The following is a 12,327-nucleotide window of genomic DNA, read 5'->3' as shown; positions in this document are numbered from 1 at the left end:
GGATGGCGCGCGCACAACGAGGAACAGAATAACGTCTTATACAGTTAAACCGTCTTTCCGGACACCTTTCAGCCCTTGTCCGGTAGCTCATTCTTTTTGAGTACTCTCCCCTGTTAGAATTTGTGTTCCAATAACACTTACCCTTTCCAGTGATTTTCTCCACTACAACCCAAGTCGCAATCACGGTCTACCCAACCGTGCAGTCTAGTCACAGTGTCCAGAGAACCTAAGTGATCAATGGGCTCTGCGACCACTATTGAGAGCCGAATTTCGAAAACCCCTTGTTTTCTTCAAGGTACAAAATCCCTGTCCTTGCTGCAATACACCTGCTATGTGTACACACTCGGTAGGTGTTTGACGAGGCAGAAAGCTACTGAGTCTTTAGGACCAACACATGGTACCTAGCATATGCCCCACACACAGTAGTAGCCTCTATCACATTACAATCACACGGCTGCTTTCATACACCTTTCGTTTTCTGCGCAGAAACTAGACTTTTCGCTAATATGGCAGTATGATTCAGAAGTTTTAAACAATGTAATCATGCTATCAATACTATCCGAACGATTGTTTGAACACGTGGCAACAATACAGGAAATACATATATACGCTATTGTGCGACTCTCACTCTAGCGCCAAGACAGACAAAGAAAGAAACAAACTTTTCTCTCCCGCCCCAGGTCCTAGTCAGCCCTCCTTGAAATCACATAACAACGGATATTGGTTTCACAACACTAGATGGTGCAGGTTTCGAACACAGGGCCTGATTCAGAGCCACTCGTAAGCGGCCGCTCGTTCGCTCCGAGCGATGTTCGCACATCTGCGCATGCGCCAACCAGTCAGTGCCTTCAGGAAATCGTGTGTTCGCAAAATAGCCAGTGCCTGCTAATTTGAGTGACAGGATGAGGTGTTTGTGGGTGGTAACAGGGGAAGGTGCTAGAAAATGGGGAGTGGAGATCCGAACGCAGGCGTGCCAAAAGGTCAAAACGGGCATTTAATGGGAGTGCATAATTAACAAAGCAGCGTCATCGGCCACGTCACTTGGTTGTCTCTTAGGCTGAACTGTTCGCATGATTGCGGTAGGTAAATCCAACCACAAGCACTGCGAGCAGTTCATACGCCTTTCGATGTACTCAATCAATCTAATAAATAGAGGAGATGACGTATGATGCGAACGGCCAGGGGGCGTCTTTACAAAATAGCGAGCGCATATTTCGTTCGCTCGCTCAGGCATAGAGGCGTCAACAGACCGCAAAGAGCGAGCGCTCTATTTAAATATCCGGCCCCTTTTTATGAACGAGCGAGCGCAAATAGCGTCCGGCTCTGAATCAGGCCCACAGTGCGTTCTTTCATGCTTATGGTGCCTTCCACCCTTTGTTGCGAAATTGAGATCCGTACGCTATCGTGAGACCTATCGGGAAGCGTGACCTCCAAATCTACGAGCCCCCAACTATCGATAGTCCTAAATCGCTAAACAGAAATAATTGCTTTCCAGACTTTGATTGTGGTTCCAAAGCACAAAAAGTTCTTATTGCAACAAAAAGAGAGTTACACGCTTTGTATTTAATTGTCTTTTGCGCTAATTGTGTTAGATCAAAGGTACAGCCGACACATACGCTAGTGCTCTGGATCCAGATTTCCCGGCATCAAACGTGAAGCCTCCGTCAAAGAAAGAAGATGACTGACTATAGGACCGAGAGCGCTAATTTATATATCTTACAGAGAGTGGACAATTCAATAGAAATGAGCTGGCATAATTCCATTGGTTGTTGCCCTTGGTTCTTTTGGTACGATGCAGGTCATAGGTCAGTTTGTACAGTGATAGTTCAGCCCTCCAACGGCTCTTTGTGTATCTTTCCCGCCGATTAACGAGTTTAAACTGGTTAAGACACTACATTACAGAAGTATACATCCAAATTCATAACTCTCTATAATCCATAACTTGCAGTCGCATGTTGCAATCTCCTTGCCGATGGAACCAGAGATCTGCAAATACAAAGTGATTTAGAATGATACCAAACATGGCCTGTCTACTATGTACTAAACCTTAGATATCAAATACATTCATTTCACAACATAATTGATTGCGAATAAAACCTCTAATATCCTTGATGCTAGGGAACCTTTTATTAAGAGTATGCATGTATGAGCGTGGGGCTATTGAGTAAAGACGCTAGTATGCATTGTGCGTCTTCGTGTTTGTGGTGTACAACATAAAATGTACTTTGTGGGGTTGTTCATATTATATGTATTAGTAAATGTACGTATTGGTATTGTGAGAACTTTTAACATTGTGCAGTAGCAGACGCACGACGCTAATAATCATAACATAGCGCTGTACACGAAGATATCGTGTAGACGACGCAGTATAGTGTCTTGCAGATATCAATTTTACAACTTTGGTCTCGGCCAACCATCCGGCTTCGACTGTGGGGTTTCGGGAGAGGGGGGTCCCCACCTCCCCTGAGATCCCTGGCTTAGGCTGACCATCTTGGGGTGCAAATGCTTTGGCCATGGAGACCTGTAGATAGGGTCTCCTGGCTGTGGCATTACACCTCAGTCCAGGGCTGGTTATGCTTTTGGGGGGGGCCCTACGTCATTTACTTATTTTTTTTAAATGTAACCCTCTTTTTACTATTTACAGGCAGAAACATACTTGGATCACAATGATCTGTGTATGTTTCTGCCAAACTCGCAGCTCACAGGTAGGTGAATTGATTTCACAAATTTTTACAGGAGTGTTGTCCGTTCTCATGAGAGTTTATAAACTCTCCTCTTGGTAAATTCCTGAATCTTATCTTCACTAGTGAAAAGTTACTCGTGTTTAGCCGATGGTGAAGTGAAGAGAGTTTGCTAACGCTCCAGTATTTTCACGTAGTAAAGGAGATCTCTCTCTCCTGAGTTTGTCATTAGTAAATTTGTGAGTGGTAAAAAATGCCCAAACTCTCCAGAGATTGTTAACTCCCCCAAACTGGAATCTTAGTAAATGTACCCCTTAGGGTTAGGCAACTATGCAATAGGCTTTACAGAAATTTGTATTGAAAGGTACGAAGTTCAAGGTGTAACGGGTGGTTACATTTTCTCACTTAAGCCTGTATTCAATTAGCCGTGATAATTTCGCAGCCGTCGGCGGAATCTACTTTTCACGTACATCGCGTGTTTTGGAGGAGGAAACTTATCGGGTGCGCCCCCGCTATTCGCCCTATCCACTGCCGCAAGCACCAGCAATCAAAAAACTCCTGCCCCATTGGGTGTACCTCACTTTTTTTTAGGGATTTTTTTACGTAGTTATCCTTTTGGGGGGCTGTCCCAAGGGTGCTGAGTGGTTTCCCGACGTTTGCACCCCAAAACCGCAATTCTGCACTTTTTTCACCACCTATTCAAAGGCAAATCTTTTCCGCCTATTACATTGCATTAACTTTCCCCCTATAGGGCTCCAATCCATCTCCAACCCCAGATTCCAGTCCAGAAACACAAACCCCTACATTTGTGACATACATGAGCCAGAGATTTTACTGTCAGGCAGTCGGCATTCAGACACACGTGTACACATAATTTCAGTATAATAACAAATAGCAACTAAGCACAATAGCAGACGTGTAGACGTGGGTTGTAGCCACCATCCCGATGCAGACTATGCCGGTGGACAGAATCCCGATAGCAGTCAGAATCCCGATAGCTGTGATTCTGAAGGACCAGCTCTATCACAGTTGATTCAGACACCTGCTTCTTGAAAAAGCCGTGCACTATGGAGAAACGCGTCGAAGCTACAGGTGCCTTTCATCCCGGAGCATTCACTTTCCATTCACTCTACAGCCAGAGCCAGTGGCGTATCTATAATGGGTGCAGTGTATGCGGGGCACACGGGCCCCCGGGTCCAGGGGGGCCCCACACCGCACACACTGCACATATATTATTTAATACCTACCTGTCCGTGGTCCCACAGCGACTGTCTGGGCTGCTCAGAATACCGGAAAATGGTTGCTGCGGCCATTTTCCGGCATTCTGCTCAGTAGACTCCGGACACACTCTAGTGCCCGGAGTCTACTAAGGCTCCGGTGGCTGGCTAGCCGCGTCAGTTGGCTGCCGGCCACCGGGCAGAGAGGAGGGGGGCCCACACGGGGAGTGCACACGGGCCCCCTCCTCTCTTGAGATGCCCCTGGCCAGAGCATCTGATTATCTAGTTTGCTGGAGCAAGCGGAGATCCCGATTGCGGAGGCCCAGCATGGACTAGGACTCGCACAGGAGACCGGCGGTCAGCTGAGAACGATCGCCCTTACTGATACCCCTTGTCCTTCACCTATGGCCCGACACTTTTCACTGCGCCCAGCAGCCATTGGAACCACCACGCCAGACCAGAGTGATTAAGAGGAGTGTACTGCAGTAAGTACCAAGGGATTTCCCCTATGTGCTGTTTCAATACACTTTACCGATATTAAGGATCATTATTCCAGCTGACTTGTGATCTATCATTTTAATACCTGTGGAAGACCAATTTAAACCATATCTTTTTGCAATATAAAATTGGACCTTTAGTTTCCAGTTGAGACTTATTCATTATTCATTTCTGCAATTAACATCATTGTGGCTCTATGTTATTAGCTGTACTACCATAGTTACTATGCTCTCAAACTACTGATTTTATTGATTGCTTTGTGTTAAATATTTATATACTCTCAGGAGCAGCTAGTTCTGTTTATATGTATCAATACAATAAATGTATTTTTTATTACATTTGGTTTGATATAGTGTTCATGATGTTTTAAAGCAACTTTGCAGTATATCCCTGTTTAGCCTCTTTTTGTATCGGAGACAGGCAATCTCCAATTCAGCAAGTTGGCAGCTACATCCTCTGAGCCATTCTCACCACAGGCCCCCACCAAACGCCAAGGTTAATTTGGGAAAAGTTTCCGCCTGGTGAAGTGACGTCACCCGCAATACTTTTCCACAGATTCTGACTTTTCGCCGCTAATTGAATACGGCCCTTAATCTAGCTATGTTTGGCCAATAGTACTACTTTGTTATTTTGTTTCGGATATAAAATCATATGTCAGGGCAGCACAGATGCTGTTATGGTAGTAGCCCTACCACCTGGGCATGATGTCATGCCAATGGGGCATGGCTGGCACAGAGCGCTGTAAAGCCCTGTTACAGCTCTAACTAGCCCCCCGTGCTATAATTTGCTAACCAGCTCCTACTAAGAACCTTATTGAGGTTGACGTTAAGCCATGTTATGTTTCCTTGAATAGTGTCTGTATCCTGTCATAAGCCAACATGGATTGCTGCAGTGATGATGTCTTAATTGCTGCTCTGGGTCCAACACTTTCTTACTCTGCTGCGTGTCTAATTGATTCTAATTTTTCTTTTTTATATTTCAGAATGTTGGTAAAGCGGTCAGAACTGGCTGCCGCTACCTACTGATTGGACTTCAAGGGCTGGCGAATGCTTACACTGCTCCATTTGGCGTTTCTTCGGTGGTCCTATCATCCATGTCACACTAATACACTATGAAAAAATTTGTCCAAACATTTCAAATCCAAAATACTTTGGAAAAAATACACATTAGCCTAGCAATGGAGTCCAATGGTTTCAGAAACTCCTCCTTAGCACTGGACAGTACATGGTCTTATTCACGATGGTGGTTTGTAATGAACCAATCTGGCTAAAAATGCAATGGCTGACTTTTCACTTAATGAATTGTCCTTAACAAATGCAATGGTAGTTGTGGTTGGAGCTTGATTATAGAAGTTATTTTCATAAGGTTCCAACACAGGTTTACTCATAATCTAAAAGTATTACTGCAACAAATACAAAGGGGGCACATTATTTTTTTTTATATTTTTACAAAAGATACATTGGGGTCAATACAATTTTGTGTGAGGTGCGAGTTGCTGTATTCTCTTAGAATTTGCATAGTGAATTCATTTTGCAATCAAATTAGCAACTCGCACTGAATCAGTCATACTGAATTAGCATTTTTCCATTCGCACTTCCCTGAGGGTGAGAGATGGAAAGTCATTTTATTTTAAGGTTAAAATGTTGAGACAGCATGCTGTACCCCTTGGATACCCCCCTATTGTCATTTTTTGGGGGTAAAAAAAAAATTGTCCTCAATTTATCCCAAAATAAACTTTTTCTTTAGTTTAGGCACCCGCAAATTTTTAATTTTTTTACATTTTTTTTGTTTAATCCATTTGAGATTAAGCGAAAAAAGTTAGCTTTTTATCATTTTTTTGCATTTAAAAAAAAAAGCCCAAATCAGCCATTTGACACCATTTAAAAACCTTCAGTACCTTCCTAATGCCCACAAACAGCCGTCTATACAGTCCTGCTAACGAAATAATCAATTTTGGGGGTCCAGGATGGTCTCCCCACTTTTTCATTCACTTCTCTCACATCTCATTTGGCAGTCAATTCACAAACCTCCGCTGCGAGTACTGCAAATAGGCATTTTTAATAGGTTTGTTGAATTTTCTGGAGCGCGCATTCGTACGAAGTCTGTGAGTTTCAAGAAACAAACTTGCTACGCGCAATTAGCACCTAATTGGATTGACCCCATTGTGTCTGTTTTTAATTGTGGCTGGATTGTACATTTAATACTCAGGGTATTATTACAGTATTTAAGGTGCATTGCTTGCTAAAAAGAATTGTCTGAAGTTTGCTGACACAAATACTAATGTTAGCTGGATGCACAAGAATGTAATTGCTGCCTAGATATGGTTGATGGTTTTTATGCCAGATTAGCAAAATGATTAGTAAATGAGGATGAACACTGTATCTGCTGAATATTCCATTCATTTTCCTGAAACATTTTCAATGGAAAATAAGAAAATTCTTCTGTATTAGTGTTTTTATGGTTTTAGCATTAAAAAAACTTTGTCCTCTTTCCGTACCTGTTATGCACATTTCTAGACTCTAAACTAGTCTGTTAAACTCAAGAAACTTGAAATGTTATTTTTCCAAACTTAATGTAGCCAGAGTAATTAAATGACAAGACCCTAAGTAAGGATCATATCTGGATATAAGATTTTAATTTAGCTCACTCTAGGAGATGCCGTGAAAAATGTTTCCAGACATGATTCTCACCGGCAGTCTATTCATTTAATAATAATAATAGGTGAATTACAATTGAAAAATTGTTATGCGAGGCAACTTGTATCTAATTTAATTGCCTTTTGTGAGTGAACTAGGGCCTGATTCCGATGCAGGCGATAATGCCATCGCAGCTACGATCTCTCAGCAATTGCGAAAATATGCTAATGACTCCAATGCTTACTTGAGCACAGGGCAGAGTTGCCTACCCTCCCGATTCCTGCGAGAGATGCCCGCTTCACTGCGGAGCCTCCCGCTGTCCCGGAAAATTGAATCAAACCCCCGGATTCCCCACTGCCAAGTCGGGAAGCCGACTGCGCATGCGTGAAGTGATGTGGGCAGGGCCTCAAGGAGAGGACGCTGCGGGCGTCTTGGTGCTGTAGTACAGCCTGTTCGGGATTTCCACACTCTCCCTTTGTTGCTAGGTCCCACACAGGATGATCTCTAATGTGTCATGTCACAGGAAAGGCTCAGAGCCGCAGCAGTATTTCCTGTCTGGCAGGGAGTGTGAGAGAGTGACTGCAGGGAGTGTGAGAGAGTGACTGCAGGGAGTGTGAGAGAGTGACTGCAGGGAATGTGAGAGAGTGACTGCAGGGAGTGTGAGAGAGTGACTGCAGGGAGTGTGCGAGAGGAGAGACTCAGAGCCGCAGCAGTATTTCCTGTCTGGCAGGAAGTGTGAGAGAGTGACTGCAGGGAGTGTGTGAGAGTGTGACTGCAGGGAGTGTGAGAGAGTGACTGCAGGGAGAGTGAGAGAGTGACTGCAGGGTGTGTGAGAGAGTGACTGCAGGGAGTGTGCGAGAGTGACTGCAGGGAGTGAGAGAATGACTGCAGGGAGTGAGAGAGTGACTGCAGGGAGTGTGTGAGAGTGACTGCAGGGAGTGTGTGAGAGTGACTGCAGGGAGTGTGTGAGAGAGTGACTGCAGGGAGTGTGAGAGAGTGACTGCAGGGAGTGTGAGAGAGTGACTGCAGGGAGTGTGAGAGTGACTGCAGGGAGTGGGAGAGAGTGACTGCAGGGAGTGTGCGAGAGGAGAGGCTCAGAGCCGCAGCAGTATTTCCTGTCTGGCAGGGAGTGTGAGAGAGTGACTGCAGGGAGTGTGTGAGTGTGACTGCAGGGAGTGTGTGAGTGTGACTGCAGGGAGTGAGAGAGTGACTGCAGGGAGTGTGCGAGAGGAGAGACTCAGAGCAGCAGCAGTATTTCCTGTCTGGCAGGGAGTGTGAGAGTGTGACTGCAGGGAGTGTGAGAGAGTGACTGCAGGGAGTGTGCGAGAGGAGAGACTCAGAGCCGCAGCAGTATTTCCTGTCTGGCAGGAAATGTGAGAGAGTGACTGCAGGGAGTGTGAGAGAGTGACTGCAGGGAGTGTGAGAGAGTGACTGCAGGGAGTGTGCGAGAGGAGAGGCTCAGAGCCGCAGCAGTATTTCCTGTCTGGAAGGGAGTGTGAGAGAGTGACTGCAGGGAGTGTGAGAGAGTGACTGCAGGGAGTGTGAGAGAGTGACTGCAGGGAGTGTGCGAGAGGAGAGGCTCAGAGCCGCAGCAGTATTTCCTGTCTGGCAGGGAGTGTGAGAGAGTGACTGCAGGGAGTGTGTGAGTGTGACTGCAGGGAGTGTGTGAGTGTGACTGCAGGGAGTGAGAGAGTGACTGCAGGGAGTGTGCGAGAGGAGAGACTCAGAGCAGCAGCAGTATTTCCTGTCTGGCAGGGAGTGTGAGAGTGTGACTGCTGGGAGTGTGAGAGAGTGACTGCAGGGAGTGTGTGAGTGTGACTGCAGGGAGTGTGAGAGAGTGACTGCAGGGAGTGTGCGAGAGAGTGACTGCAGGGAGTGTGCGAGAGAGTGACTGCAGGGAGTGTGTGAGTGTGACTGCAGGGAGTGTGTGAGAGTGACTGCAGGGAGTGTGAGAGAGTGACTGCAGGGAGTGTGTGAGAGTGACTGCAGGGAGTGTGTGAGAGAGTGACTGCAGGGAGTGTGTGAGTGTGACTGCAGGGAGTGTGAGAGAGTGACTGCAGGGAGTGTGCGAGAGTGACTGCAGGGAGTGTGAGAGAGTGCCTGCAGGGAGTGTGTGAGAGAATGACTGCAGGGAGTGTGAGAGAGTGACTGCAGGGAGTGTGAGAGAGTGACTGCAGGGAGTGTGAGAGAGAGTGACTGCAGGGAGTGTGTGAGAGTGACTGCAGGGAGTGTGTGAGAGAGTGACTGCAGGGAGTGTGCGAGAGGAGAGGCTCAGAGCCGCAGCAGTATTTCCTGTCTGGCAGGGAGTGTGAGAGAGTGACTGCAGGGAGTGTGTGAGTGTGACTGCAGGGAGTGTGCGAGAGGAGAGGCTCAGAGCCGCAGCAGTATTTCCTGTCTGGCAGGGAGTGTGAGAGAGTGACTGCAGGGAGTGTGTGAGTGTGACTGCAGGGAGTGTGTGAGTGTGACTGCAGGGAGTGAGAGAGTGACTGCAGGGAGTGTGCGAGAGGAGAGACTCAGAGCAGCAGCAGTATTTCCTGTCTGGCAGGGAGTGTGAGAGTGTGACTGCAGGGAGTGTGAGAGAGTGACTGCAGGGAGTGTGTGAGTGACTGCAGGGAGTGTGAGAGAGTGACTGCAGGGAGTGTGAGAGAGTGACTGCAGGGAGTGTGCGAGAGAGTGACTGCAGGGAGTGTGTGGGTGTGACTGCAGGGAGTGTGTGAGAGTGACTGCAGGGAGTGTGTGATTGTGACTGCAGGGAGTGTGAGAGAGTGACTGCAGGGAGTATGCGAGAGAGTGACTGCAGGGAGTGTGCGAGAGAGTGACTGCAGGGAGTGTGTGAGTGTGACTGCAGGGAGTGTGTGAGAGTGACTGCAGGGAGTGTGAGAGAGTGACTGCAGGGAGTGTGTGAGAGTGACTGCAGGGAGTGTGTGAGAGAGTGACTGCAGGGAGTGTGTGAGTGTGACTGCAGGGAGTGTGAGAGAGTGACTGCAGGGAGTGTGCGAGAGTGACTGCAGGGAGTGTGAGAGAGTGCCTGCAGGGAGTGTGTGAGAGAATGACTGCAGGGAGTGTGAGAGAGTGACTGCAGGGAGTGTGAGAGAGTGACTGCAGGGAGTGTGAGAGAGAGTGACTGCAGGGAGTGTGTGAGAGTGACTGCAGGGAGTGTGTGAGAGAGTGACTGCAGGGAGTGTGCGAGAGGAGAGGCTCAGAGCCGCAGCAGTATTTCCTGTCTGGCAGGGAGTGTGAGAGAGTGACTGCAGGGAGTGTGTGAGTGTGACTGCAGGGAGTGTGCGAGAGGAGAGGCTCAGAGCCGCAGCAGTATTTCCTGTCTGGCAGGGAGTGTGAGAGAGTGACTGCAGGGAGTGTGTGAGTGTGACTGCAGGGAGTGTGTGAGTGTGACTGCAGAGAGTGAGAGAGTGACTGCAGGGAGTGTGCGAGAGGAGAGACTCAGAGCAGCAGCAGTATTTCCTGTCTGGCAGGGAGTGTGAGAGTGTGACTGCAGGGAGTGTGAGAGAGTGACTGCAGGGAGTGTGTGAGTGTGACTGCAGGGAGTGTGAGAGAGTGACTGCAGGGAGTGTGAGAGAGTGACTGCAGGGAGTGTGCGAGAGAGTGACTGCAGGGAGTGTGTGGGTGTGACTGCAGGGAGTGTGTGAGAGTGACTGCAGGGAGTGTGTGGGTGTGACTGCAGGGAGTGTGTGAGAGTGACTGCAGGGAGTGTGTGAGAGTGACTGCAGGGAGTGTGTGAGAGTGACTGCAGGGAGTGTGTGAGTGAGTGACTGCAGGGAGTGTGTGAGTGTGACTGCAGGGAGTGTGAGAGAGTGACTGCAGGGAGTGTGCGAGAGTGACTGCAGGGAGTGTGAGAGTGCCTGCAGGGAGTGTGTGAGAGAGTGACTGCAGGGAGTGTGAGAGAGTGACTGCAGGGAGTGTGAGAGAGTGTGACTGCAGGGAGTGTGAGAGAGTGACTGCAGGGAGTGTGAGAGAGTGACTGCAGGGAGTGTGTGAGAGTGACTGCAGGGAGTGTGTGAGAGTGTGACTGCAGGGAGTGTGTGAGAGTGACTGCAGGGAGTGTGAGAGAGTGACTGCAGGGAGTGTGTGAGAGTGACTGCAGGGAGTGTGTGAGAGTGTGACTGCAGGGAGTGTGAGAGAGTGACTGCAGGGAGTGTGTGAGAGTGACTGCAGGGAGTGTGTGAGAGTGTGACTGCAGGGAGTGTGTGAGAGTGACTGCAGGGAGTGTGAGAGAGTGACTGCAGGGAGTGTGAGAGAGTGACTGCAGGAAGTGTGTGAGAGTGACTGCAGGGAGTGTGAGAAAGTGACTGCAGGGAGTGTGAGAGTGTAACTGCAGGGAGTGTGAGAGAGTGACTGAAGGGAGTGTGTGAGAGTGACTGCAGGGAGTGTGAGAGAGTGACAGCAGGGAGTGTGAGAGAGTGACTGCAGGGAGTGTGTGAGAGTGACTGCAGGGAGTGTGTGAGAGTGCAGGGAGTGTGAGAGAGTGTGACTGCAGGGAGTGTGAGAGAGTGACTGCAGGGAGTGGGAGAGAGTGACTGCAGGGAGTGTGCGAGAGGAGAGGCTCAGAGCCGCAGCAGTATTTCCTGTCTGGCAGGGAGTGTGAGAGAGTGACTGCAGGGAGTGTGTGAGTGTGACTGCAGGGAGTGTGTGTGTGACTGCAGGGAGTGAGAGAGTGACTGCAGGGAGTGTGCGAGAGGAGAGACTCAGAGCAGCAGCAGTATTTCCTGTCTGGCAGGGAGTGTGAGAGAGTGACTGCAGGGAGTGTGAGAGAGTGACTGCAGGGAGTGTGCGAGAGGAGAGGCTCAGAGCCGCAGCAGTATTTCCTGTCTGGCAGGGAGTGTGAGAGAGTGACTGCAGGGAGTGTGAGAGAGTGACTGCAGGGAGTTTGAGAGAGTGACTGCAGGGAGTGTGAGAGAGTGACTGCAGGGAGTGTGCGAGAGGAGAGGCTCAGAGCCGCAGCAGTATTTCCTGTCTGGCAGGGAGTGTGATAGAGTGACTGCAGGGAGTGTGTGAGTGTGACTGCAGGGAGTGTGTGAGTGTGACTGCAGGGAGTGTGCGAGAGGAGAGACTCAGAGCAGCAGCAGTATTTCCTGTCTGGCAGGGAGTGTGAGAGTGTGACTGCTGGGAGTGTGAGAGAGTGACTGCACGGAGTGTGTGAGTGTGACTGCAGGGAGTGTGAGAGAGTGACTGCAGGGAGTGTGCGAGAGAGTGACTGCAGGGAGTGTGCGAGAGAGTGACTGCAGGGAGTGTGTGAGTGTGACTGCAGGGAGTGTGTGAGAGTGACTGCAGGGAGTG

At 48.7% G+C, this 12,327-nt stretch overlaps 1 protein-coding gene across 2 annotated transcripts in view; it reads left to right on the top strand.

Moving 5' to 3' along the window:
* The window catches only part of CUNH1orf115 (chromosome unknown C1orf115 homolog), an 86,858-nt gene extending 80,000 nt beyond the window's left edge, over positions 1-6,858 (top strand). Inside the window, exon 2 of one of the 2 annotated variants that reach the window (XM_088454763.1) lies at positions 5,379-6,858. In XM_088454763.1, coding sequence (XP_088310889.1) covers positions 5,379-5,501 — 123 coding nt within the window. In that variant the 3' untranslated portion in view covers positions 5,502-6,858. The remainder of the gene's footprint in view (positions 1-5,378) is intronic. The other variant, XM_088454764.1, reaches the window with a different exon arrangement.
* Positions 6,859-12,327: the final 5,469 nt, after the last annotated feature.

The sequence above is a fragment of the Taudactylus pleione genome, unplaced genomic scaffold, assembly GCF_031769625.1.
Source record: "Taudactylus pleione unplaced genomic scaffold, aTauple2 ptg000631l, whole genome shotgun sequence".
NCBI classification, from domain to species: domain Eukaryota; kingdom Metazoa; phylum Chordata; class Amphibia; order Anura; family Myobatrachidae; genus Taudactylus; species Taudactylus pleione.
Note: the sequence above shows the minus strand (reverse complement) of the source record. Positions and strands in the feature narration are given on the sequence as shown.